At 39.2% G+C, this 25,990-nt stretch overlaps 1 protein-coding gene across 1 annotated transcript in view; it reads right to left on the bottom strand.

The window, feature by feature from the left end:
- Positions 1 to 25,990, bottom strand: part of ADCY1 (adenylate cyclase 1) — a 261,866-nt gene that overhangs the window by 66,068 nt on the left and 169,808 nt on the right. Inside the window, exon 7 of the mRNA XM_014060098.2 lies at positions 25,137 to 25,278. Coding sequence (XP_013915573.1) covers positions 25,137 to 25,278 — 142 coding nt within the window. The remainder of the gene's footprint in view (positions 1 to 25,136; positions 25,279 to 25,990) is intronic.

Genomic DNA, 25,990 nt, shown 5'->3' with positions numbered 1-25,990 from the left:
GTTTATGAGTTGTGTTTAGGTTGGGGTTTTTTTTCTTTTTCTTACCATTATATTATTGCAAACATCCAGTATATAAGTGAATGTATAAAATTGAAAATGAAAATGAATAAAACATTTAATTATGAAGAAATACTTTTAATCAAAGACATGCTAATTTTAATACCAGCTCAAGGGCAACAAGATTTTTTGAGAGATCTTTCAAGCAAAAAAGTGTGGAGAGAAGTTTATAAAAACTTTATAAAGGAATTAGTAAGAAGATTGATACAACAATTGGCAAAAGAGACAAGATTCTTTTTTTACTGGAAAGATACAGGTTGATAATGAATGTTGATGATAAAATTTTTTAATTAATTTGTGGTGATTAATAGATAGTAACCTTAATACTTTATAGACTTTTCTTAGATTGTTTTTAAATCTTTATTCATTAAAAAGTAATACATTATGACAATAAGAATGAAATAATAACGTTAATCAGTTAAAACAACTTGGATATAAATAGTAAATTGGGACCTGGGGGGGGGAAACTTTATGAATGTTATCATTAAATTTTTGTTTAGATTTTGTTATAAAGAAGTAAATTTTTCTTGGGTCTAACGAGAGGAGAGGTGATATAAACAGTAAATAATCCTTAGATGATGATGATGATGATGACGACGACGACAACAACAACAACAACAACAACAAAAAACAACAACTCCGCCGTTGCCGGTCCCAAGCCCGAATGAGAAAGGAGGAGGGTTGGGGTCAGGTTGGCATCTGGTCCCATAAAAACAAACCCGCCAACCCATACAATATGGTGAAAAAAACTAATAAGAATTCCATACCGCATCGGTCGTCGCGCGGGTTAACAAGGGCCGCGGCGGATGTTGGGGTCCCTGGATAGCCGTCAACAAGTGGGCTACAAGTGGACCAGCCAACAAAACGACAAAAATATAGTGCAGATGAAAAACGTGCCATAATGGCCTGTTACTACAACTCAGAGCCAGAAAAAAGAGGTTACTTAAAGCGAATGTATGAATTATGGAAAGAACAATATCCAGATTCAAATGTTAGTGAACAAGGACTAGCAGATCAAAGGCAATTTATTATACGGAATAAAGTGTTTAGTGAAGTTGAACATAAGGAAATTCAGGCAAATTGCAAAACCCAAAAAACAATATCACAAGTGGAAATAACTGATATTCAAGACACAACTAAAGACATTATAGTAGAACTCCCAGAAGAAGCTCTCGGGGAGGAAATAACAACACTACCACTAGAACCAATTATCACTGAACCAACTGATGAACTAACTCAAAAACAAAAAGAATTGAAGGGTAAGATTATGGAACGTTTTCTGCTTAATGAGGAAAGGCAACGTTTACCATCATTAAAACTATGCCTAAGAAAAATTTGGCCCCTATCATGAAAATGCTTAATGCAGTGTTTTCAACAATTGAATCGGGATCCATCTTGGAAACGAACCAATTAATGTACAGTGCAGCTGTAATAGTCACTAATGAACTAGGCATTAAAATCAAAGTAGTCACACAACAGAAAAAGCATCAAAGCCAAAGTGGAAAATCCGTTTAGAACAAAAATTCAAAAAATTAAGGGCAGATGCTAGTAACTTAAAGAACATGCATGAGCAACGGCTTAAAAACAACAAAATCATAGATCGTCTAATCAGAAGAAATAGATTGGATACAAGAAACATCAATGAAGCTGTAGAGATTGTAAAACAGCAGATAACAGCAACAGCTAGAAAAATTGAAAGATATGAGGCACGAATCATCCAATATAAACAAAATCAGCAATTTCGATCAGACCAATGGCGTTTTTATCAAAGTCTTAATGTGAATGGTGACACCAAAAGTGAAAAACCAGAAAAGCAGGCCACGGTTGAATTCTGGAAAGAATTGTGGGAAAATGCAAAGGTCTACAATAAGGAAGCAAAGTGGATACATGACTTTGAGAAAAGCATTGGCAACAAACAAATGCAAGTATTAGAAATAACAACTGAGGTGGTCAAAAATCGAGTTAAAAAGGTAAAGAATTCGACATCACCTGGAAAGGACCAATTACATGGTTTCTGGCTCAAATATCTGACTAGTTTACATGCAATATTGGCCAGGCAACTGAATGAAATTTTACAAAAGGGCCAAATTGATGAATGGTTGACAACTGGAAAAACATACTTAATTCAGAAAGATGCAACTAAAGGAACAACACCTGAAAACTACAGATCAATAACATGCTTGCCAACAACCTTCAAATTACTCACAGGCATTATTGCAGATAACATGATGGATTATTTGGAAACAAACAACATCTTGCCAGTAGAGCAAAAAGGCAACAAAAGAAGGAGCAGGGGCACAAAAGATCAGCTCCTAATTGATAAAATGATATTAGAAAATTGTAAGAACAGAAAAACGAACTTGAATATGGTCTGGATTGATTACAAAAAGGCATTTGATTCACTGCCACATAGTTGGATCATAAAATGCTTAGAAACAACTGGCATTAGCAAAAATATTACATCCTTTACTGAAAAGGCGATGAAACAATGGAGAACAGAGTTGGCAGTAGGGAATGAGATCTACGGAATGGTTAATAGCAGGGTCGCTGGAATTACATTTAAAACAGTTAAAAATTGACAAAATCACCATCAGTCAAATGCAAAAAGCCGCACTGCTTGGATCTGCACGCATATTGCGAAAATACGTTACAACGTCCTAGGCCCCTGGGCAATGTTCCCTCTAATTTTTTTTCAGTGTGAGCAGAAAAGTATAGTGTTTGAGTGGCATATTTTCATGCCTGAGCACCTGAATTTTTTTAACAGATGTCACCTGACAACAACTAAATCAGTATTATTTGAAACTCAAAGTTATGTTTATTCAAGGGACCCGCTTAATTAAAAGTGTTATATAATATCAGTATCACTTAACAACGCTCCTGCTTAGCAACCAAAATGTTGGCTCAGAAAGTCTGGCTTTTGAAGCACGCAAATCTTAAAGCTGTTGTTACAACACCCTCGCGCTCCTAACCCTTTAGAAAAAAAACCCCAGGGGTCTTCAAACCTGACAGCTTTAAGACTTGTGGACTTCAACTCCCAGAATTCCTCCTCCAGTCATGTTGGCTCAGAAACTCTGGCAGTGAAGCATGCAAGTCTTAAAGCTGTCAAGTTACAAGATCCTTGCACCCATAACCCTTTAGGGAAAAAAAAACACAGGGATTTTCAAACCTGACAGCTTAAGACTTGTGGACTTCAACTCCCAGAATTCCTCCTCCAGTCATGTTGCGGCAACGTCATCTGCGTGGATCTGCTCCATCTTCGGGTTTTTTCACAGGGGGCAGGGCTGCCGCTGAAGATGCCGACGAGCCCCATCACCACCAGAATAACTGCTGCTGCCTCCCCCTCCTCCTCCAAGAGGACCACCACATTTACTGCCCGGTGCTGCGGCTGTGAAGCCTCCAAAGCTCCCGCAGGCGCCCCTGCCCATGGCAGCGGCAGCGGTGCCTCCCCCTCCGCTCGGAACACCTCAGCTGGGCTCTGGGTTACCCCTGCTGCCACCTCCACCTCCGCCGTGCTTTTCAGAAGCCAGGAGGCCTTTTTTCCTGCTCCCGCCCCCTCCACCGCTTTTCTACTAACTCCCGTGGCCTCATGGCTCCTCAAAAGCACGGCAGAGGAGGAAGGGGGAGGGATAACGTGCGGGCCAGCTCAGGTGCTCCACGTGGAGGGGGAGGCGGGGGTGCTGCTGATGGGAGCTTTGGCGGCTTCATCTCAGTCGTGGCATCGGGTGGCAAATCCAGTGCTGTTAGAGGAGAAGGAGGAGGAGGCAGCAGATATTCTGGTGGTGGCAGGGGCTTTGGGGGGTTACTTCAGCCGCAGCGCCAGGCCCAAGCAGCTGGGATTAGCCGCCCACAAAGGACCTCCCCGGGGCCGGGCTTGCTTTGCTGAACAAAGGGCAACTGATGCTAGTTTGAGCGGCCGCGGCCGGCACAAACTACCGTCAGTCGCTCCGTGCTCATCAAAACAAGTCTGCGGAGGTCCTTTGCAGATGGCCAGTTCTAGCTGCCTGCAAAAGACTTCCCCACATTTGCTTTGGCAGAAATCACTGTGCGGCAGTTAGAAACTGCTGCGCGGGGTTTTCTTGCCACGTGCACGGCCGCGCAGCCGTGCACCTTAGAGGAAACAGTGCCCCTGGGTGGGGCCCAACTAGTAACCAATGCCAAATCCAGCGAAACAACTGGCTGCTGTGATACAATTGTATAATAATAATAATAGTAATGAAATAATGATTATGACTACTAAAAGCCATTTGGATATAAATTGCAAATTGGGACTTGGGGGGAAAAAACTTATAAAACTTATTAACAAATTCTTGTTTAGACTATGCATAAAAATGTAAGTTTTTTTTCTTTTTGGTCAAATGAGAGAAGACGTGATACACATAATAAATAATTCTTAATTAGTTACAATAATAACCAAAGAAATGTTAATGGATAATGTTTAATGATATTTATATGTGTTGGCATTGGTAAAAGCAATTGTATAAAAGCTTTAAATGGTGAATTATAGGGTGGGAAAGGGGGGGGGAAATGCTTAGATATTTTATTAATTGATTTTTTCTTTTAGAATATGTGATAAGATGTAATGCTACAGAAGATTTGTTGAGATTGTCAATGAATGCCAGTGGGTGGTTGTGTTTTTGAATGCAAATGATATCAGATAAAAGCACATTTAAATAATTTCAGTTAAATGAGAATGGCGGTGTATTGTAGTAAAATACATGAAAATATTTGATATAAAATGTACTATTCAATGGGAAGGAAATATATGTAATAATTATGATAGAAACTCATGAAAACTGTTTGTAACCAATCGACATGCTTTCGACAGGATGTAATGAAGGATAATTCTTTTTTTGTTTTTGTTTATTTAAAACAATAAAAAATTTAAAAAAAAGATGCACTCTCTCTTGGCAATTCTGGAGAGTGTTTGCAGACACGATCTCCTCACATCAGTGGACCTTATGGAGGCTTGCCTCCACCTGCCCATCCACAAACAGCACAGGAGGTTTCTCAGATTTTTCCATGCGGGCCTCCATTACCAATATCGGGCCCTTCTCTTCAGGCTGTCCTCAGTCACAAGGGTTTTCACGAAACTTCTATCAGTTGTAGGTGCACATCTGCAGGCCAGGCCCATTCGGATCTTCTGCTACCTGGATGACATTCTTTTGTTGTCCAGGTCACGTACCCAGGGCCTCAGGTATCTCCAGGACACCCTTTAGGTACTGGAGGAAGTGGGGTTCTCCATCAATCAGGAAAAGAGTCACTTCATCCCTACTCCTCCCTGGTGCACCTGGGAGCCCTCACAGATTCATCCCAGGGCAAGGTCTTTCTGTCCCAGGACCACCAGAACAGTCTCAGGGATTTGGCCAAAGAGGTACAAAGGAGGCAGCGGGTCCCTCTTCTTCAGCTGTCTCAGCTGCTGGGGAAAATGGTCTCCTATCGTCCCTTGGGCATGACTTCACAGCCGCTGCCTCCAGTGGTTTCTTCTGCCATTCCAGAAATCCAACAGCAGCTGTTCCTCAGTGAAGGTCCCCTGTCCCCGGAAGCCCTGTTATCCCTGGACTGGTGTTTCTCCCAGGCCATTGCTCAGGGCTCTCTTTTCAGGGACCCTCCACGTCTTGTAGTAACGACAGATGCGAGCCTCACGGACTGGGGAGCTCACTTGGAGGAACAAGTAGCCCAGGGGCTTTGGTCCAATTCAGACCTATCACACAGTATGAATTGGCTAGAGTTGAGGGCCATTCATCTAGCTCTCCTTCACTTCCAGCCCTTTCTCCAAAACTCACATGTGTTGATCCAGACAGACAACACCACGGCCAAGGTGCATGTCAACCACCAGGGGGTGACAAGAGCTGTCTCTCTCATGGACTGTCTTTCAAGTAGGAACTTGGGTGTAGGTCAACCTTCTCTCCCTATACGCCAAGCACATCTCAGGGTTGGACAACACCGCAGCAGACTGGCTGAGCCGCACAACGAGTGGAGCAGAGTGGAGCTTGAATCACCACATATTTCATCAGCTGTTGGCCAGGTACAGGACTCCAGCCTTGGACCTCTTTGCAACATCTGCCAACAACCAGCTGCCAAGGTACCTGTCTCGATACATGACACCAGGCACGGAAGGAATGGACGCTCTCAGGTGCAGATGGCCTCATGGTCTCCTGTATGCCTTCCCTCCATTCCCCCTGATACAGAGGGTGATTTGGAAAATGCTGGAGGAAGAGGCCGAGCTCATCCTAGTCACCCCCAATTGGCCATGCCGACCATGGTATGCGGACCTGATCAATATTTCAGTGGAACTTCAGTGGCTCCTGCCAATGATTCCATCCCTCCTCCATCAGGGCTCCATTCACCACCCACTGGCTACACTGGCTACGCCTAACCACTTGGAGGCTGAGCGGGCGGTCCTGAGGGCAGATAACCTTTCCGAGACTGTGATCCATACCATTCAAGCCGCACGCCACCCGCTAACAATAGGATATACGAATCTACCTGGCAGACCTTCGTATCGTGGTGCCTGGGGCAAGGGGAGGACCCTTTGAAAGCTGCAGTTCCCCATCTTCTTGAATTCTTGCAGGAGGGTCTTGATAGGGGACTCTCTCTGAATAGTTTGCAGAGACAGGTGGCAGCTCTATCCTCAGTCCTCTCTCTCCACAGGGATGAACCCTCTCCTTGCACCCTCATGTCCGCAGATTCTTCAAAGGGGCATCCAATATCTGTCCTCCTGTCATGCACCAATGCCCTTCTTGGGATCTGACCAAAGTCCTCAACTTCCTTACAGAACTGCCCTTTGAACCCCTCAGGGCGGCAACTCTGCACCACCTCACCCTCAAGGCTACCTTTCTGGTGGCCATAACATCAGCATGGAGGGTATCAGAGTTGGTGGCCCTGTCCATCCGGGCTGTGTGTCTTCCACCCAGACGGTGTGGTTCTTCACATCGACCCCACCTTTGTCCCAAAGGTGAATTCAGCTTTCCATTGTTCCCTGGATCTCACCCTTCCAAATTTCTGCCCAGCTCCATCTCACAGTCTGGAGTACAAATGGCACAAGCTAGATGTCAGGCGTGCTCTTAAAACTTACATCGCCAAGATGGCTGCCTTCAGACACAGTGAAGCCCTCTTTGTCTCCTTTCATCTGACCAACAAGCACCTTAAAGTCTCTTCTTCCATGATCAGACGGTGGATCAGATTGGCCGTTGCTCAATTTTACATCTCGCATCATCTTCCTCCTCCACCCAACATTCAGCTCATTCCACGCGCAGCACAGCCACGTCAGCGGCATGGGCGCGACAGGCCTCGGTGGAGGTGATCTGTAAGGCAGCGACCTGGGCTACCCCTAATTCCTTCATCAGACATTACAAGGTAGATAAGTATGCATCGGCCGATGCAGCTTTCGGACGGCAAGTGCTCCAGCAGGTCCTTCCATCCTCCAGATCCTAGGCCAGTCTCATGCCCTCCTAGGACATGCCAGCTTTGGTACATCCCATGCATAATCGCTGTCTCCGCCAACTTAGGAAAATGGGGTGTTGGTTTTTACCTGATATGCCCCTTCTCTGGGCAGGTGGAGACAGCGGTCATCCCCACCCTGGAATTCTGGCCTACATCACAGGGGTGTGTGGGGAGCATATTGTATTGAGTCTGGAGAGAAAGAGATTATTCACACACAGCAGTCTACTAATCTCCTTCATAAAGAAAAGTGGGGAGCATGCTCCTTAGAGCCGATGACATCACTTTGGTAGACTCAGTTCTATTGGTTACTGACTGAGTTAACCCATGCATGACCACTGTCTCCACCTGCCCAGAGAAGGGGCATATCAGGTAAGAACCAACACCCCCATTTTATCATATCATTCATCTTCACATTAAAGAGGAGAAGGGGATAGTAATCAATAGGCTTGATTATTTTAGTAAATCACATCTTTGATCTTTGCGCTAACCTCCCTAGATTTGATTGTCCTGTCTATAAATTGCTGGTTCAATAATTTGAGACATAATAATTTGGGTTTGAGACTAATTTTTTTCCTCAATGTTGTTTGCAGAAATTGTAGTTTGTATATCTTACATTTCAGTTTTTAAAGCATAACATTAAAATGTTCGGTATTAGCACAAATTAATAACTTTATTTTTAGCTAACTGATGTTGATATGATTTTTATTAACATGTTTCATGATGGTTAATTTTATTAACCTGTTGCATGATCTACATTTATTGCTGATTTGTTTTTTTATAACAATTTTTATTGTTTTTATTACACACAAAAAAAGGAAAAGAAACGAATCATCTTTCATTACATCTTGTAGAAAGCATGTCCATTGGTACAGATACATTTCATGAGTTTCTTCCACAATTATTACATATACTTCATTCAAATTAAGTTGTACATTTTAAAATTTATGTATTTTACTATCACTTTATTTGTTTACAGTTACCTAAACTTGTTTTTTTCTAAAATCATTTATATTTAAAGACACAACCACCTACTGGCATACTTTCAGAATCTCAATGAGTCTACCATAACTTTACATCTTTATAACATATTCTAAAAAAAGAATCAATTAGTAGTATATCTAATATTCCCCCTCCTTCCCCCCAACTCACAAATTAGCGCTTGTCTGAATTATTTTTAGTAGTACAACACACCTGTATATATCATTAAATATTATCTATTAACATTTCCTTATTATTATTGTAGTTAACTAAAAATTGTTTACTATTTATCTCACCTCTCCTCTGTTCAGGCCCAAAGGAGATTATACCTTTATAACCAGCTCTCAACAGAAATGTATTAATAAGATTTATAGGTCTTTTCCCTAATCCCCAAATTGCAATTTATATCCAGTTTCTTTTACTAATTAAGGTTATCATTTCATTTTTATTATCTTGAATAATTAGATGTTAATTAGATGTTAACAAACTAAACATTTAGAATCTAGAAAAAATGTTAACATTTCTACTTAATAATCACCAAAAGTATCCATTAACATTTCCTTATTGTTATAATAGTTGAAAAAATGAAAAAATGAATTGTTTACTATTTGTATCACATCTCCTCTCTTCTGATCCAGATTAGTTTACCTTCATAACAAGATCTAGACAAAAGTTTGTTAGTAAAATTTATAAGTCTTTTCGCCAGATCTCAATTTAGAATTTATGGCCCAATTATTTATCTTAATTAAGGTTATAATTTAATTATAATGGTAAATTATATGTTAACGAATAAGCATTCAATGATAATCTAAAACAGTCTACAAGATACTAAAATCCCTACTTATTAATAATCAAAAATTGGCTAGTTTTTTTATCATCAACTAACATTATCAACCAGTGTCTTTCCAGTAGCGGAATGGTCTTATCTCTCTCGGCTGTTGGTGTGGCAATGATCTTTTCAGCTCCTTTCCAGAGCTTTGAACTTCTCTCCACACTTTGTAACTTAGAAGATCTCTCATGGACTTCCTGGGTGGAGCCTGCTGGTGGTGGCAGCAAAAAACCAGCTGCCTCCAAATTCCTGGCTACGTACCTGTTTAGAGGATCTTCCATCTGATGTCTTATCAGGTTTTCTTATCCTTCAGGCAAGAAGGAAAGAAGAAATTGTTTTGCTGGCAAATGCTCTTTGATTTTTGCAGCTTTTGTGCTTGCAGGGAGAGGGGGGCTAGCCCAAGGCAGAACGGCTGTCCGTGCTGGGAACTTCAAACTGCGGGACAAAGTAGGTCTCCCCCACTCAGTTCAAAGTTTTGATTGATTTAATCTTATCACGAGCTGGATTCGTATTACATGGGCAATAATTGTTTATCAAGATTTTAGCTTCTTTTCTTTTTCTCCTCCGAAAAACTATTTACTTAGAGGCTTTTAAAATGGCGCCGAGCAGGCTGGTTTCTCTGGTAATAACGAACACTTTTTGTTAATTGTTACAAGAATTCAAAACAAAGGAGATTGCTTATCATTTGTTTTGTTTCACAATCGGCCAGCAGAAGCTTTTTAATTAGTTTCATTTCTACAATACTTTCACTCCCTCATTAATCTTGCTTATCTGGAAGTTAAATGGTGATGAATCTGCTGAACTGTCTTGTTGCAATGTTTACTCACTGAAAGTTTTGCCAAGCCTTAAACTTCAAAGTAAAAGGGGAACTCAGCTTCTTTACTTAAAGCTGTATATTCAGGCAACAGAGTTTTATTAATTGCAGGCAGATAAATTTTGAAATGACTTCAAAACTAAATATTAACTTGAAGTCGTCACCCTCTACTTCCAGGGGCACATCCCCAGTGCCTGGCACAAAGCTGCAGCCTCCGCTTCCTACACTCCCTACTGGGGATGTGTTAACGAAAGAATTTTTCCTGAGCAAACTAAGCAAGGCTCTTAATGCACTGACAATTAAAATGGAAGATAAGTTTAGAGATAATAGAGAGGTGATAAAGCAGGAGAGAAAAGAGGAAATAAAAGAAATGAAAGAAGAAATCAAAAGTGAAATAAAAGGACTTAAACAGGAGCTGTATGAGAAAATCGATGCTAAGGTTGTTAAAATTAGAGATGAAATGCTGAGACTTGTAACTGTATTAACAGAACATACTTCTGGAATGGAAGATACTCTAGAGGTTCTTAATGATGCCAATACTAACTTGACATTGAAAACAGAGGTGGTGGAACAAAAAGTGGAAAATGTTGAAAAAGAAATTATTATGATACAGTACTGACAAATGGAGTTTGCATTAAGAGTAAGGGGGCTGCGTGAGGAGAAACAGGAGAACTTGAAACAGATCCTATCGGAAGCTTTTGACCGCCTGATGGGAAGACCAGGGACCAACCTTGACTGGCAAATTGACAAAGCTTACCGCGTTAATTCTTGGCTGGCAAAACAGAAGCAGCTCCCTCGAGACATCGTTATATATTTTACTACAAGAGAGCTTAGAAATATGGTACTGCAAGCGTCTTATAACACTAATCTTCAAATTGGCAGTCAAGACCTGACTGTTTTGAAAGAGATACCACCTCAAATGTTAAGAGCCAGGAGAGACTACGCTTTTTTGATCGAAGAACTCAGAAATCGTCAGATACAGTATAGATGGGATGCACCATTTGGCATTATATTTACATTTGATAAGCAAAGGTATCGCCTAAACTCTGTATGGAAAGCCCAAAATTTTTATTATAATATATTGAAGGCCGGATACCCTGCACCATCTGGACCTAAAGAAAGACCACAAGAAGGACAGGATAGACAGCAAACTACACAACCACCAGACAAGATGGAGCATCTCTCTTTTCTAGAAGTGCAAGGTGTTATGGAACAAAGACCTAGCCGTATGACTACTAGACGAATGGAGAAACAAGCTAAAAAGCAACAGCATCAACAATCACTGGCCATCGATCAAGGAACTACAATAACAAGTCTGGAAGCAGTGGGAGGAGCTAGACCTAAGGTTAAACAGGCCATGCAGGAAGCTCTAAAAATGCTTCAGCCAACCAAAGATGACAACTAAGATTTTAACATGGAATGTCAACGGACTGAATTCTCCACAGAAGAGGAAGAAAATATTTCATTATCTCAAACAGTTTAAGAACGATGTAATTTGTTTGCAAGAAACTCATATCAAGTCAACTGATCAAAAATATTTGATCAACTCAAAACTTGGTCAACATTTTGCAGCTTCCGCTATGGAAAAGAAGAATGGTATAGTTATATACTTAAGAAAAGATATGAAAGCTGAATTAATAGAAACAGATCCCTTCGGAAGATATATTGCTTTAGACTTAATCCTAGAAGGGAAAAAGACATTACTTTGGGGAATTTATGCTCCCAATCAACAGCAAGATAGATTCTATAGAAATCTTCATGCTAAATTAGTACAGTGGGACTATAGTTCCTGTATACTATTGGGTGACTGGAATGGAGTGATAGACACTAAGAGAGATAAGAAGACTTCCCGCCTAAATACTAAGATGCGAGCAAAGTTACCCAAACCTTTCTTTGACATTATGGATGACTTTGAATTGAGAGATATTTGGCGAGAAAGAAATGCAGAGGAATATGACTTCACTTTCTTCTCAGACAGGCATCAATCCCTTTCAAGGATTGATTTTATACTAACCACTAATGATTTGCTTTCTAGGGTCAAGAAGACAAAAATTGCGGCTAGGGTCCTTTCGGACCATAACCCAGTTTGGATGGAGTTGGGAAGGGTAGTGCAGGCAAGAAGGTCTTGGAGATTGAATGAAAACTTATTTAGATATGAAAAGTATATTAATGATTGTAAAAAATTACTATCTGAATATTTTGTTTTGAATATGAATAAGGGTACATTTATGGAATTTGTATGGGATGCAAGCAACGCGTATATGAGAGGAGTGCTGATGAATATAAATAAAACACATAGAAATAAACAAGGGTTAAAACGAACAGAACTGGAAGAGGAAATTAAGAGAAAAGAGTTGGAGTTAACAATGAACCCAGATGATACAAAGGTTAAGGAAGCTATTAACATATTAAAATCTCAATTTGACATGTTGATCTCTGACCAGGTAGCCACTAATTTATTAAATGCAAAACACAATATTGTTTGTAATGCAAACAAACCTGGCAGATGGTTAGCTTATCAGATTAGGGAAAAAAAGGAAAACTTGAAATATATCTAAACTGATTTAATGAGGGAAGGAGGTGTTTCAACAAGAAGAGATTCAAAAGGCTTTTCGGGAATTTTTTACAGAACTGTATAAAGGGGATAAAATTAATGGTTTAGACATAGACAAATGTTTAGATAAAGAGAAAATACCTTCAGTTAGAGAAGAGCACAGGCAAAAATTGAATCAACCAATAACCTCAGGGGAAATCTTGCAGGTAATTAAGCAATTAAAGTCAGGGAAAGCACCAGGTACAGATGGCTTGACAGCAGTTTACTATAAAAACTTACAGTTAGAAATGGTAGAACCTCTTAGAGAATTATTTAATATGATTCAAATGGAAGGTAAAGTGCCTCCATCTTGGAAGACAGCATTTATATCTTTGATACCCAAAGAAGATCAAGATACTACTCAACCCAAAAATTATAGAAAAAAGATGCGAACCTTTTAGAATGGCAGAAGGTTATCAACAAATTTGTATGGGCAGGAAAGAAGCCGAGGGTAAAGATGAAAATAATGCAAGATGTACGTGAGAGAGGAAGATTGAAACTACCTAATTTAAAACTATATTATGATGCAGTGGCATTATCTGTAATTAGTGATTGGATTCATTTAACCAATGATAGAATATTGAATATTGAGGGACACGATCTGGTATTTGGTTGGCACACTTATCTATTATTCAACAAAAAACTGGACAAAAACTTTAAAAGTCATATTTTAAGAAATGCTTTACTGCGGGTTTGGAAAAAATACCAATATAAATTAAATGACAAGATACCCATGTGGGCAATTCCTAGACACACAATTGAAAATATGAATATAGCACAAAAACAGGACAGAATTACTTACAGACAGCTTCTTACCTCGGAAAGGGGGGTATTACAATTAAAATCTTTAGCGGTATTAAAAGAGGAAAAGGTAGTTCAAACATGGTTCCAGTATGGGCAATTACAGGCTAGGTGGAAAATAGATCAAAAAATTCATTTTATCCAAGTTGAGGATAACTTGTTTAAACAAATAAGAGATCAAAGCTTAATGCATATAAAGTGGATATATAATGTATTAATACAGATGGATTCGGAAACAGAATTAGTTAAAGATTGTATGATAAAATGGGCTCAAAATATTGAAGAACCAATAATGTTGGATACATGGGAAAGAATCTGGGTAAGAAATGTGAAATTTACACAAGCTCAAAATCTGAGAGAAATTTTTTACAAGATGTTCTATAGATGGCATTTAGATCCTAAAAAGTTGGCTTCTATGTATCCGAATGTACAGCCTAAATGTTGGAGGTGTGGTTCTCTCGATGCTACATATTATCATATATGGTGGACCTGCCAAAAGGTTAAGGCATTCTGGATAAAAATATGGTGGGTTATGCAAAATATTTTTAAAAGAAGGATAAAGTTTACTCCTCAGTTATTTTTACTAGGTATATGTACTGACTTTACAGTGGTAGAGACTAACTTGATTCTGCACCTAATAACTGCAGCAAGACTGTTGGTGGCGCAATACTGGAAGAAGGAAGACTTGCCTACAATCCAAGAATGGACATTGAAAATCACAAACTTAGCCGAGATGGCTAAAATATCACCATATCTTAAAGATCACTCAAATGAGAGATATAAACGAGACTGGAAAAAATGGAGTGACTATATACAAAATAAATACGGGACCAAGAAATTCCAGTTAGCCTATGCTTAAGATCAGAAATGATTTAAACTGTTTAAAATTAGTTCAGTAAGAAGAAGCTAAGGTCAATGTAGAATGTCATTAATTTCTTTATTTCTTTTTTCTCAATAGATTTTAGACTGTGTTAGTTAAAAATCCATACCGTGTACGGGTTCTGGGAAGTCAGGGGGGGAAGGAGGAGGGGGGTTGGGGGGTGGAGGGAGGGAGGGGCATACAAAAAAATTGTACTTCAATGTTTTAATGATTGACGAATAATGAAATATTTGTGTTTTTTAAAAGAAATAAAACCTTTTTAAACAAGAAAAAAAAAGATCTCTCATATAGTTTTATTGCCCTGGAGTTGTTTTTAACATAAGCTTAACTTTGGTTATCAAACTTATTTCTGGATAGGTTTGTCTTCTCAGCTCCATCCTTTTCGCTCTTTATTTTTCCTCCTAGATCTTGAAGTTTGGGGTAAAGCTCCAAATTGTCAGTCACTTTTCCAGTTTCCCTTCTTTCCACTTCCACTCACATTTGCTCCATTAGTAAGTTCATCTTTTATCTTATCTTTGTTTTCTGTATTTTCATTCTCTTCTTTAATTTTGGGGGGTCCAACCCCTTCATCTTTTGCTGTGATACTCCATAGTCTATGCCAGTTCTTGCCAAATCTCTCAAATCCTTCAAAGATATTTTGAAGTCCATCCAGGATATTTTGAACTTTTAAGTTTTTCTCATCTGAATATTGATCCATTTTTCCAAAAGAAAAGAGATGTAAAGAAAAAGAAAAAGGAAGAATCTGATAATCTCTGCCACTCTAGCCTGTCAAAAAGAGAAAGTTTCTTGGAGAATATATCTATATTTAAGCATAAGTTCTTTTGTAGTTTTCAAAGTAGAAGAGTTCTTGCCTTTTTCTTCCCTTTTCCTTCTTTTGCCAAAATATTTTCCAAACACACCTACAAAGCACTGTTCATGCCCTTGAGTCTTTATCAGGTTTTATAAACAAGCTCCAAACCCTTCCTTTGCAAAGTCATTGAAGTCAAGTAGGAGTGAACAAAGGATACATTGTTTCAGAAAAAAACTTCAGGCTCAGGCTTCCAACTGGCAGATTCAGCTTTTTATATATATATGCCTTTTCTTCAAGTATCTTTAATATGCTTTTATAACAAATAGGAGGAATTGTTAAAATATTTTTTTTTAGTTTGAGCCAAAATAATTAAGGTAGTAAAAAATAAGGAAAAAATCAGTCCATTCACTTTAAGCGAAGAAACAGGAAACGTTGCAATCACTTCAATCCACAAAAGATCGTTACAAGCAAAAGTAAAGTTTTCTAAGACAGTCCAATAAGGATTAAATTCGCCGCTTTACTTAAAGGACTAATATCTTTAAAGGAAAAAAAAATTTCTTAGGGCAATCTTCTAAAAGTGAAAGAAAGAAAAAAACTTCACCAGATGGAACACTTTCACTTCTTCTTTCCTTCCGGAGCCGTCTCCCACTATGCCAGCCTGTGAGCTGCCTGTTTGCTGCCGGTTGGAAGCGCTTTCCTTGGGTCGACCAGGGACTTTGCGGTGTCCCTGAGACCAGCAAGGTTTTGTCTTCCTAGTCACCATCTCTTCGGGATGGTTTAGGTCCTACCAGACCATTCAGGGGCAAAAAGTGTAATTGGCGGACTCGGACTGTCGAGTCTGCATGAAGTATCGTCGCGATGTTGGCTCCTCCTATTGCTTGTTTTGAAGCATATATTTGCTGTAACCAACCTTCATTTATTTAATGATAGGAAAATGGAATTTAAATGTCCAGATAAATAAATATGCCCCACCATTATCTTATTCCCTATGTTTTTAAAAGCACAACTTTACACCATCTGCATCTTTTCGTAGACAACAGAAAAATAGCAGTTTAGAATACAATCCAAAGTCATAATGGGTACATGATGTTTAATGTCACAATGGTGAGAAATGGAATGGTACATGATGTTTAATCTTAGCCTAGTATTTATGCTGTGAATACAGTATAAATACTAGGCTAACTTTAGATATATCCTTAGACTGGGATTTAAGCTGTCAATTCTTCATTTTCAGAATGTGTTGGAATATTTTGTTCCTACCTTAGATTCAATGAAGAAGATGCTAAAGTACTAGTACCTATTACATTAAACCAGAGACAATTAACCCTGATTATTTTGAAATGCATAGATTAGTTTCTGTCTTACATTGGTTCTGTAAGGACCTGCCAGGAATGATTTTTAAATGAATATATTGATAATTTGATTTCCATCTCATAAAAATCCCTCTTGCAATTGCTGAGGCTTCCTGCAAAACTTCCTCCTGCCTCTTTGGAATTTGGAAGATGACAGGTTAATAAAATGTTTAAAAGTTTTGAATATTTTAAATGTTATCTTTATTTAAAAGTATAACTGTAGATAAAAAAGCTTTCATGTACTCTTGTATTAACTCTTAATAAATTTGATAAAATTATGATAGAATATATTGTCAATTCACATTTTTAGACATTTTTATTTTTTAAGTCCAAAGTAAATATTTTACTTTTGAATAAAACATTTTTATCTTCTGTTAACAGTGATTTTTATTGCTTCTTGTGTCTTCCTGAAGAAAATCTTACTTCATCAAAAAGAATTATGCACAATGAATATAGAAAAGTTATTATATCTCAGAGTTTGGATGCCTATGGGGAAGTCATATAAGAATAAAATAACAGAAAATGTTCATATACAAATCAAGACTACAGCATCTGGACTAAGATAAATAGAACAATTCAGTTTTCTCTAATATCTCTATCCCACAGTCACTCATGAGAATGCTCCTTTGGTTTTTAGAATTCCCATCTTAATGAATGCCCAAAGGGGATAGGACAGGACTATACAAACACATTTCTTATGGAAATTGTGATGATTTAGCAATCCATATGTAAGTGCACAACAACATGAAAAGCCTAGATAAGTTAGAATGCACCAGCAAGTGACACTGTGACTGATCTACAGGCCCAAGGGAAAAACCAGCTGATATACCAGAGAAGTGTTTTTCCTGCCAACTTGGCAGACACTCCGCTGTTGCATACCAGAGATCTAATGCTGCTAGCCAAGCTGTACAGTAACATCTGTCACTTTGATAGATCAATTACTGACACAATAACAGGGAAGCTGCTGTTTACTTTTATGCAAAGATGAGACGATGCATTCCTCACAATTCAATAGAAATATAAGCATAGTCAATATATATAATTTTACTTATTTACAATCAATATTATATTTTATAATAAAAAGCTACAAATCTTTATAAGATTATTTTTCTGAGTTTCAACTTTATATGGTTTTATTTTATCTATACAGTTTAAACAAAATGAGCTAAACCACATTTGTTCTTTAAAGGAATTTATTATTCATTTCTAATACTGCAATAATAATTCACAGGTCTGCGACTAAAAAGCTGTTTGATTATTTGCATCTAATTTCCATGTATTTTGGTGTGTTGAAAACAAATAAAATATTGAAAAAACTCCTAGACATCATGATTTGCCACAACATGCAAAATTGTCTTCAAATTTATCATTTTTTAAAAAAGATGGTATTTTTTTATATTATGGGTTTTTAACCAAATTTAAAGTCCCAATTACTATTAATTAATTCACATAAGTGCATTTAAGATATAAAATGCCAAAAAAACCTTAAAGGGTTTGTCTGAGTTATGTAAAAAAAATATAGCACTGTAAATCTGATGGTCAGGAATATATACATAAGCTAAGCAAGTTTTAAGTCTGTGCTTCTAATGGTAGAAGGGGTTAATCTTTCCTGAAGAATCCAGTGAGAGGGAGACACAGGGCAGATAGCAGCATCTCCGGTCAGTGCAGGGGGCGTGGCCAGCACTGTAACATCTCGTGTACAGAAACAGAGCTGCTCTCTCCTGCATGCCACACTTGTGCACAATCATCAGGTTCTTGGTTCTAGGGTGTTTTTTTTTTATTAAACATTTATAGGCCACCCTTTTCCCTGAGGGGACTCAGGGCGGCTTACAATAATAGGGGAGGGGAGTGCAGGACAAAACACAAAAAGAAAATGTGAGTAAAAATAATTAGCGGTAAAACACAACATTCACTCAACATTCGGGAGGGGCGAGAGTAAAGTCTTATCCCCAGGCCTGACGGGATAGCCAGATCTTGAGGGCTGTGCGGAAGGCCTGGACGGTGGTGAGGGTGCGGATCTCCACGGGGAGATTGTTCCATAGCGTCGGAGCTGCAACTGAGAAGGCTCTCCTCCGCGTAGTCGCCAGTCGGCACTGACTGGCGGATGGAATTCGGAGGAGGCCTACTCTATGCGATCTGATGGGACGAAGGGAGGTAATTGGCAGAAGGCGGTCTCTCAAATAGCCAGATCCACTACCATGGAGCGCTTTATGAATGGTAAGTAGGACCTTGAAGTGCACCCGGAGATCAACAGGTAGCCAGCGCAGCTCACGGAGGATCGGTGTTATGTGGGCGAACCGTGGTGCGCCCACAATCACTCGCGCGGCTGCATTCTGGACTAGCTGGAGTCGCCGGATGCTCTTCAAGGACAGCCCCATGTAGAGCACATTGCAGTATTCTAGCCTAGAGATCACAAGGGCTTGAGTGACTGTTGTGAGGGCCTCCCGGTTCAGGTAGGGCCGCAACTGGCGCACCAGGCGAACCTGGGCAAATGCCCCCCTGGTCACAGCTGACAAGTGATGGTCGAAACTCAGCTGTGGGTCCAGGAGGACTCCCAAGTTGCGGACCCTGTCTGAGGGGTATAAATTTTGACCCCCCAGCCTGAGTGATGGAACGTTGGCCAAATTGTTGGGAGGAAAACACAACAGCCACTCGGTCTTGTCCGGGTTGAGTACCAGTTTGTTAGCTCTCATCCAGTCTTTAACAGCCTCAAGACCCCGGTTCATCACGTCCACCGCTTCATTGAGTTGGCACGGGGCGGACAGATACAACTGTGTATCATCCGCGTATTGATGGTATTTTATCCCGTGCCTCCGAATGATCTCGCCCAGGGTTTCATGTATATGTTAAATAGTAGGGGGGATAAGACCGAACCCTGCGGCACCCCATAAGTTAGGGGCCTCGGGGACGATCTCTGCCCCCCCACCAACACCGACTGCGACCTGTCCGAGAGGTAGGAGGAGAACCACTGCAGAACAGTGCCGCCCACCCCCACCTCCCGCAGTCGTCGCAGAAGGATACCATGGTCGATGGTATCGAAAGCCGCTGAGAGGTCAAGGAGAACCAGGATGGACGCGTGGCCTCCATCTCTGGCTCTCCAGAGATCATCGGTCAATGCGACCAAAGCGGTTTCTGTGCTGTAACCGGGCCTGAAGCCGGACTGGAAGGGGTCAAGATAGTTAGCTTCCTCCAAGGTACGCTGAAGCTGGAAGGCCACCACCTTCTCAACAACCTTCCCCACAAAGGGGAGGTTGGAGACTGGGCGGTAGTTATTAAGAACGGCTGGATCCAAGGACGGTTTCTTCAGGAGGGGTCTCATCACCGCCGCCTTGAGCGTGGTGGGGAAGTGCCCCTCCCGAAGAGAGGCAGTAACAACCGCCTGGATCCAGCCTCGTGTCACCTCACTGCTGTTGGCAACCAGCCAGGAGGGACACGGGTCCAGTATACAGGTGGAGGCACTCACAGCTCGCATAGCCTTGTCCACATCCCCAGAGGCAACATCATGAAACTCAACCCAGAGATGGTCTGCCAAGTCATTCCCTTGTGTCTCGGCTGGATCTGCGGGAGTGGAGTCCAGGTCCGACCGAAACTGAGCAACTTTGTCCGCCAAGAACTGAACATACTCCTCAGCCTTACCCTGTAAGGGGTCCCCCGTCTCCCTCCTATTTAGGGAGGGTGTTCATACTTTTTCATCGCAATTCATGTTAGCTCGTCACTCTTCAACTGTTATGTTATGGCTCCATGAAAGTGTATTAATTCTCCAGAAAGTTTCTGTTTCAGAAACTTAACCACTGCGCCAAGGTGGCGCAGTGGTTAAATGCAGCACTGCAGGCTACTGCTAGATCAGCAGGTCAGCGGTTCAAATCTCACCGGCTCAGGGTTGACTCAGCCTTCCATCCTTCCGAGGTGGGTAAAATGAGGACCCAGATTGTTGGGGGCAATATGCTGACTCTCTGTAAACCGCTTAGAGAGGCCTGAAAGGCCTATGAAGCGGTATATAAGTCTACTGCTATTGCTATTGCTATTGCTATCTGTGGTGAATATACAGTGTTGAAGCAACAGCAGAATATTACAGACTTTGTGAAAAAAGTATACTTTGCATACTTTGGACTAAAAATTGGAGACCAAGATAAAGTTTGGGCGCCTCATAAAATGTGCAAACGGTGTGTTGAGGACCTCCCAAACTGGTTCAAGGGTAAGAAAAAAACTTTCCGTTATGGGATTCCTATGATATGGCGAGAGCAAAAGAACCATAGTGATGACTGTTACTTTTGTTCATGCGATGTGAAAGGGTTTAATTCCAAATGGAAGCATTCCATTTCATACCCCAATCTTCACTCAGCAATTCGTCCCATCCTCCATGGCACAGATATACCAGTATCCAAGCCCCCTGCTACCTTGGAAGAGATACCTAGCTCCGATGAAGGTGAAGTCATACTTGAACCAGATGATGAATCAAGTTCTGACTTTGAAGATGATACAAGACCTAAATTGTTTTCTCAGGAGGAGATGAATGATTTGGTAAGAGACTTGAATCATCCCAAAGATGCCACTGAGTTACTCGGATCAAGGCTGAAAAGCAGGAATTTACTGTTGCCAGGAATGTCATCTTCATGGTTCAGACATTGTGAAAAGGAGTTCATTCCTTACTTCGCTGAGGAAGACAAGTTGGTTTATTGCATCGATGTCGAAGGTCTGATGGGCCAATTTAAAATCCAATATGATTCAGAGCAATGGCCTCTTTTTATAGATTCTTCAAAAAGAAGTCTCAAAGCAGTTTTACTCCACAAGGGTTTTTACGCTTCCATACCTGTAGGACATTCCGTACACTTGAAGGAAACCTACGAGAACTTGGAATTGGTTCTTCATAAACTTAAATATGAAGACCATGGTTGGCAAGTGTGTGGGGACTTGAAGGTCTTGTGCATGCTGCTTGGGCAACAAGCTGGGTATACCAAATACCCTTGTTTTCTGTGTCTATGGGACAGTTGAGACTTACAAAATCACTGGACCAAGAAGAATTGGCAGCTGAGGGTTCTAACAGTCGGTGAAAAATATGTCCTCCAAGAAACTTTGGTACCTTCTCATAAAGTTCTTCTACCACCTCTCCACATAAAATTGGGATTGATGAAGCAATTCATAAAATCACTTCCAAGAGATGGAGACTGCTTCAAATACTTGGTCACCAAATTTCCATGCCTGTCGGAGGCAAAATTGAAGGAAGGTGCGTTCGTTGGACCAGACATTAGAAGGCTTATAGTTGATCAAGAGTTTGTCAATACCATGACGGATTCTCAAAAAGAAGGGTGGATTTCATTTAAAGAAGTCGTACAGAAATTTTTAGGTAATAACAAAGATCCTCACTACAAAACGATTGTTGGAAGAATGCTGAAAGCATTTCAAGCTTTGGGTTGCCTGATGAGTTTGAAAGTGCATTTCTCCAGTCCTACCTTGACTATTTTCCTGAAAATTTGGGAGCTGTGAGTGAGGAACAAGGTGAACAATTCCACCAAGACATTAAAGAGATGGAGAGGAGATACCAGGGAAAATGGAGCATTACAATATGGCAGACTACTGTTGGATGCTTCAGAGAGACATTTCAGATGCTACTCACAAGTGTAAATGCACCAAGAGGAGCCTCACAAGGAAGAAGAATTGAGTTTAGTGTGTGTAGGTAAGCTCATTTCAGTTCAAAAAAGGAATTTCATGAAAATATTGTAATAAAACTTTAATTTTATAAGTCTATTTCCATTTATTTTGAGGTATTGCCTTATTTAACATAGTTACCTAAATTGTCAGGAAATGTGATTTCCTATGACAAAATGGAGGTCATTTTCGGATTCAGCGCTCTAAAAAACATAAAGATTATATGGAATAACCAAAACAACTCTCAAAATTTTTTTTTTTGCAGACCTGTGTATAATTTCTTTCTCTCTGTCTCTCATCACAACAATACCAGTATTTATTTAACCATTAGAACTTTTATTGATCTTTCTATAATTTTTTTCTAAATATTTTTTCAATGTTTCAAATACTGTTGGCCTAATAGAGGGGGGAAAGAACTAAAATTTTTAAAGAGGAGAATTTTCTAGGAGGAATGGGTTTATGCCTTAGATTTCCCTCTCTCTCCTATTTCCCTTGCTAAGGGTTTCCCAATTTTGTCCTACCAGTCCCTGCTATGAGAGATAAGAGTAACTGAGGAAAAATATTGTAGGGCCTACTTTTAAACTAAGATTACAGGTTGGAAAGAAAGTTAATTTAGATTTTTTTCTTCTTTATAATTATGTCTGTTGATAACTGATAAAGTTGATAAAAATATAAAATATTTTCCAGAGTAATGTAATTCTTTGTTTATGTTTATCATTATTATTTAGTTATTAGATATTTTAGTGGGGGAGTATCATATTGGAGGTGGCTATTAGATTAATAGCAGTACGGCCACCTCTCTTTCTGTCCCTTGCTTCTCCCATCCAATTTTTAATCTCATATTACTATACCTTCCTCATTTATTTTGTTATTTATCTTTATTATTTCATTACTTTGATGTGTTTAAACTTATTTTCATTTTTCCATTTTTTACTGTTGTAAATCACCTGGAATAACCTCACAGCAGCAAATAAATTTAAGAAAGAAAAAAACAAACAAACAAGCTCTTTTCTATCATAAAATGTAACTATTTCCTCCTGCAGGACAGTTTCTCCCCCAAAAGCACTATATAATCATGATGCACAATAGATTCTACATGTGAAATGGCCTCCACTAGAGGGAAGCTACACCACCATCTCAAATATCCATATGTATGAATCTGAAAAAAATTGTTTCATTAAATAAAGAAAAGAACTTTTGGTTTTTATGGTACAATTGCCAGGAATCCAATAGAGAATCCTATGAAGAATCCAGTTTTTCCATTGTTTCATATTCTTTCTAGAAACTATATGGCGGGAGAAATAAGAATAATGGAAACTTTCTGTCTGGAATTATGTCAAACATATTTATTTATTTTATTGTGAAGTATATCGTACTTTTTGTTTGCAAGGCATAATGTACACACATAATTATATAGGCAGTCTTCTTAAAATTTACTAAGTTTACTAAACTACCAATAGAAATAATAATTTATTAAAACAATGTAAATAAAATATCCCATAAATCAATAATTTATTTATAGTTTTAGACCAATAAAACGCAGGGATACATAATTTAAAATACAGAATCACCTATAAAATAGAAAATTTTAAATGTTCCAGATATCATAAATATTTCATTTTTCATCAAAAATAAAGCAAAACTTTACTGAATTTGTATGCCACATTAAATTTATGTAATGCAGTAGGTTGAAAGCCAGCAAACTATATTAGTCTTTGCATGAATTCCCTGTAAAGAATTCATGATGCATACAGAAATATAAAATAAAAGGAAGGTTTGTTTCTGTATTTCCTCTAGATTCCTACATTTTAAAAGTCTTAGGTTGAGATCTAGCCCTTGTTGTTATTGTTTCTTTAAGAACCTCTTTCTCCAACATTATAATTAATCCAGACCTGGTAATTTCCTCTGTTGACCAGCAATCTTCTTTTCAGGATATATTTAGTAGCTTGAAGCTCAGTCATTCATAGAGAACACTTCCACTAACATTCTAACACTTGATCTAAACTTACGTTATACATTACATAAATGGCATTTAAATGCAACCTGCTTCCATATCTACACAATTATCTGCTAAGTTAACACATAGACACTTCTACTAGATACTAACAATTCAGTTATTAGCAACCTCTGCACTCAATTACCATATGCAAAAATCGATGCCTTCCCTTCCTTTTGGAATTTTTAATTCTTAAAATCAAGCATCTTAAAAGAACAGGATAAAACAGAAAAATATACACATAATACAAACTTTAGAAATATAATTATATAAAGAAAGAAAGAAATGTAGATTTAATATTTTAAGGACACAATGAATTGGAGTACAGATAGTCCTCAATTTTTGACCACAATTGAGCCCAAAATTTCTGTTGATATGCAAGACAGTTATTAAGCGAATTTTGCTCCACTTTATGACCTTTCAGTTGTTAAATGAATCATTGCAATTGTTAAGTTAGTAATATGGAGGTTAAGTGAATCTAGATATGACTTTGCTTGTCATAGGTTGTAAAATGTTTAGATGTCCCCAGGACAAAACAATTGTCATAAATACATGCCAATTGCCAAACATCTAAATTTTGATCACATGACCATATAAAATGGTCATTGGTTGTTTTTTCCCCCCAATGCCATTATGACTTTGAATTGTCACTAAATGAATGTTGTTAAGTTGAGAATTACCTATAAAACAAAAAGCATAAACAAGAAGTTGTTCTTATCCATAAAAATATGTAAAAGGAATCGCATTTTGTACAATTTCCTTGTAAAAACCTTTTTCCTTGTGGAAAAAAGTTGAATAGTAAAAACAGAGAAAATTTCCATTCTTGAATATAGCATTTCAATGGAAACAACATTTCCAATTCAATCAGTTTATCATGTGTTTATTAATTTATAATATTATCTAAGTCTGTGTCAATTAAAAAATCTAATACATAATTAATAAAAATCAAGTGCAAACCTTTCTCCGATGAGATGGCACAATGAAAAAGGTTTCAATATTATGCTTCTTTAAGAAACTATTCCTTTCATAGCCATATCCGGGTTCCACCTCATAGTCACCATTTAGGCACTCTAATGTAGTCTTTGTTATATGCACTTTCCTAAGTATAAATAAAGAATAGTTATTTAATACTACAATCCATTAGCTTTCTTTATAGAATTCAGTCTGAATCTTCTTTCTTGGTACATGAAGCTCAACACACATACATACATACCATGTTTCCCCTGAAAATAAGGAAAGGCCATATTTTTTTGGGTGGGCAAAAATATAAGCCCTCCCCCAAAAATAAGCCTCTTGAACAACTCCCCCCCCCCCGCGAGACAGAACACCACTCACCACTGAGAGGTGTGTGAGTGGGGAGTGGAACAGCTGCTCGTGCAACCCCCTTCTCCAGCTATGCAGAACACCATTCACTGACCTAGGGATATTCGGAAGGCACCAAGCCGCGGGAGCTGGGGATGGATAATAGGTGCTCACATAGCTTGGCACTTTCAGGATACCCCTAGGTCAGTGAATGCCACTGTGCCCAGCTGCAAAGAGGATTTGCTGGACAGCTGCTCATGAGCATAGTCACCTCATGGCTGTTGTGTTGCACTGCTGCAGCAGCACAACACAGTTGTTCATCCCTGAGGCTGTGCCGGGCTCTTCAGGAGCCTACTCGCAAGAGAGCAGCCGCCCAACTGGGCACAGCACTACTCACCGACCTAGCAGTATCCTGAAGGCACCAAGCCATGGGAACCAGGGGCAAAGGCGCTCACATTGCTTGGCGCCTTCAGGATACTGCTAGGTTTTTAGTAAAAATATTGGGTTTC

This window comes from Thamnophis sirtalis, unplaced genomic scaffold (genome assembly GCF_051295495.1).
Source record: "Thamnophis sirtalis isolate CommonGarterSnake01/CBP01778 unplaced genomic scaffold, rThaSir2_p1.2 scaffold_4, whole genome shotgun sequence".
Lineage (NCBI taxonomy): Eukaryota > Metazoa > Chordata > Lepidosauria > Squamata > Natricidae > Thamnophis > Thamnophis sirtalis.
Note: the sequence above shows the minus strand (reverse complement) of the source record. Positions and strands in the feature narration are given on the sequence as shown.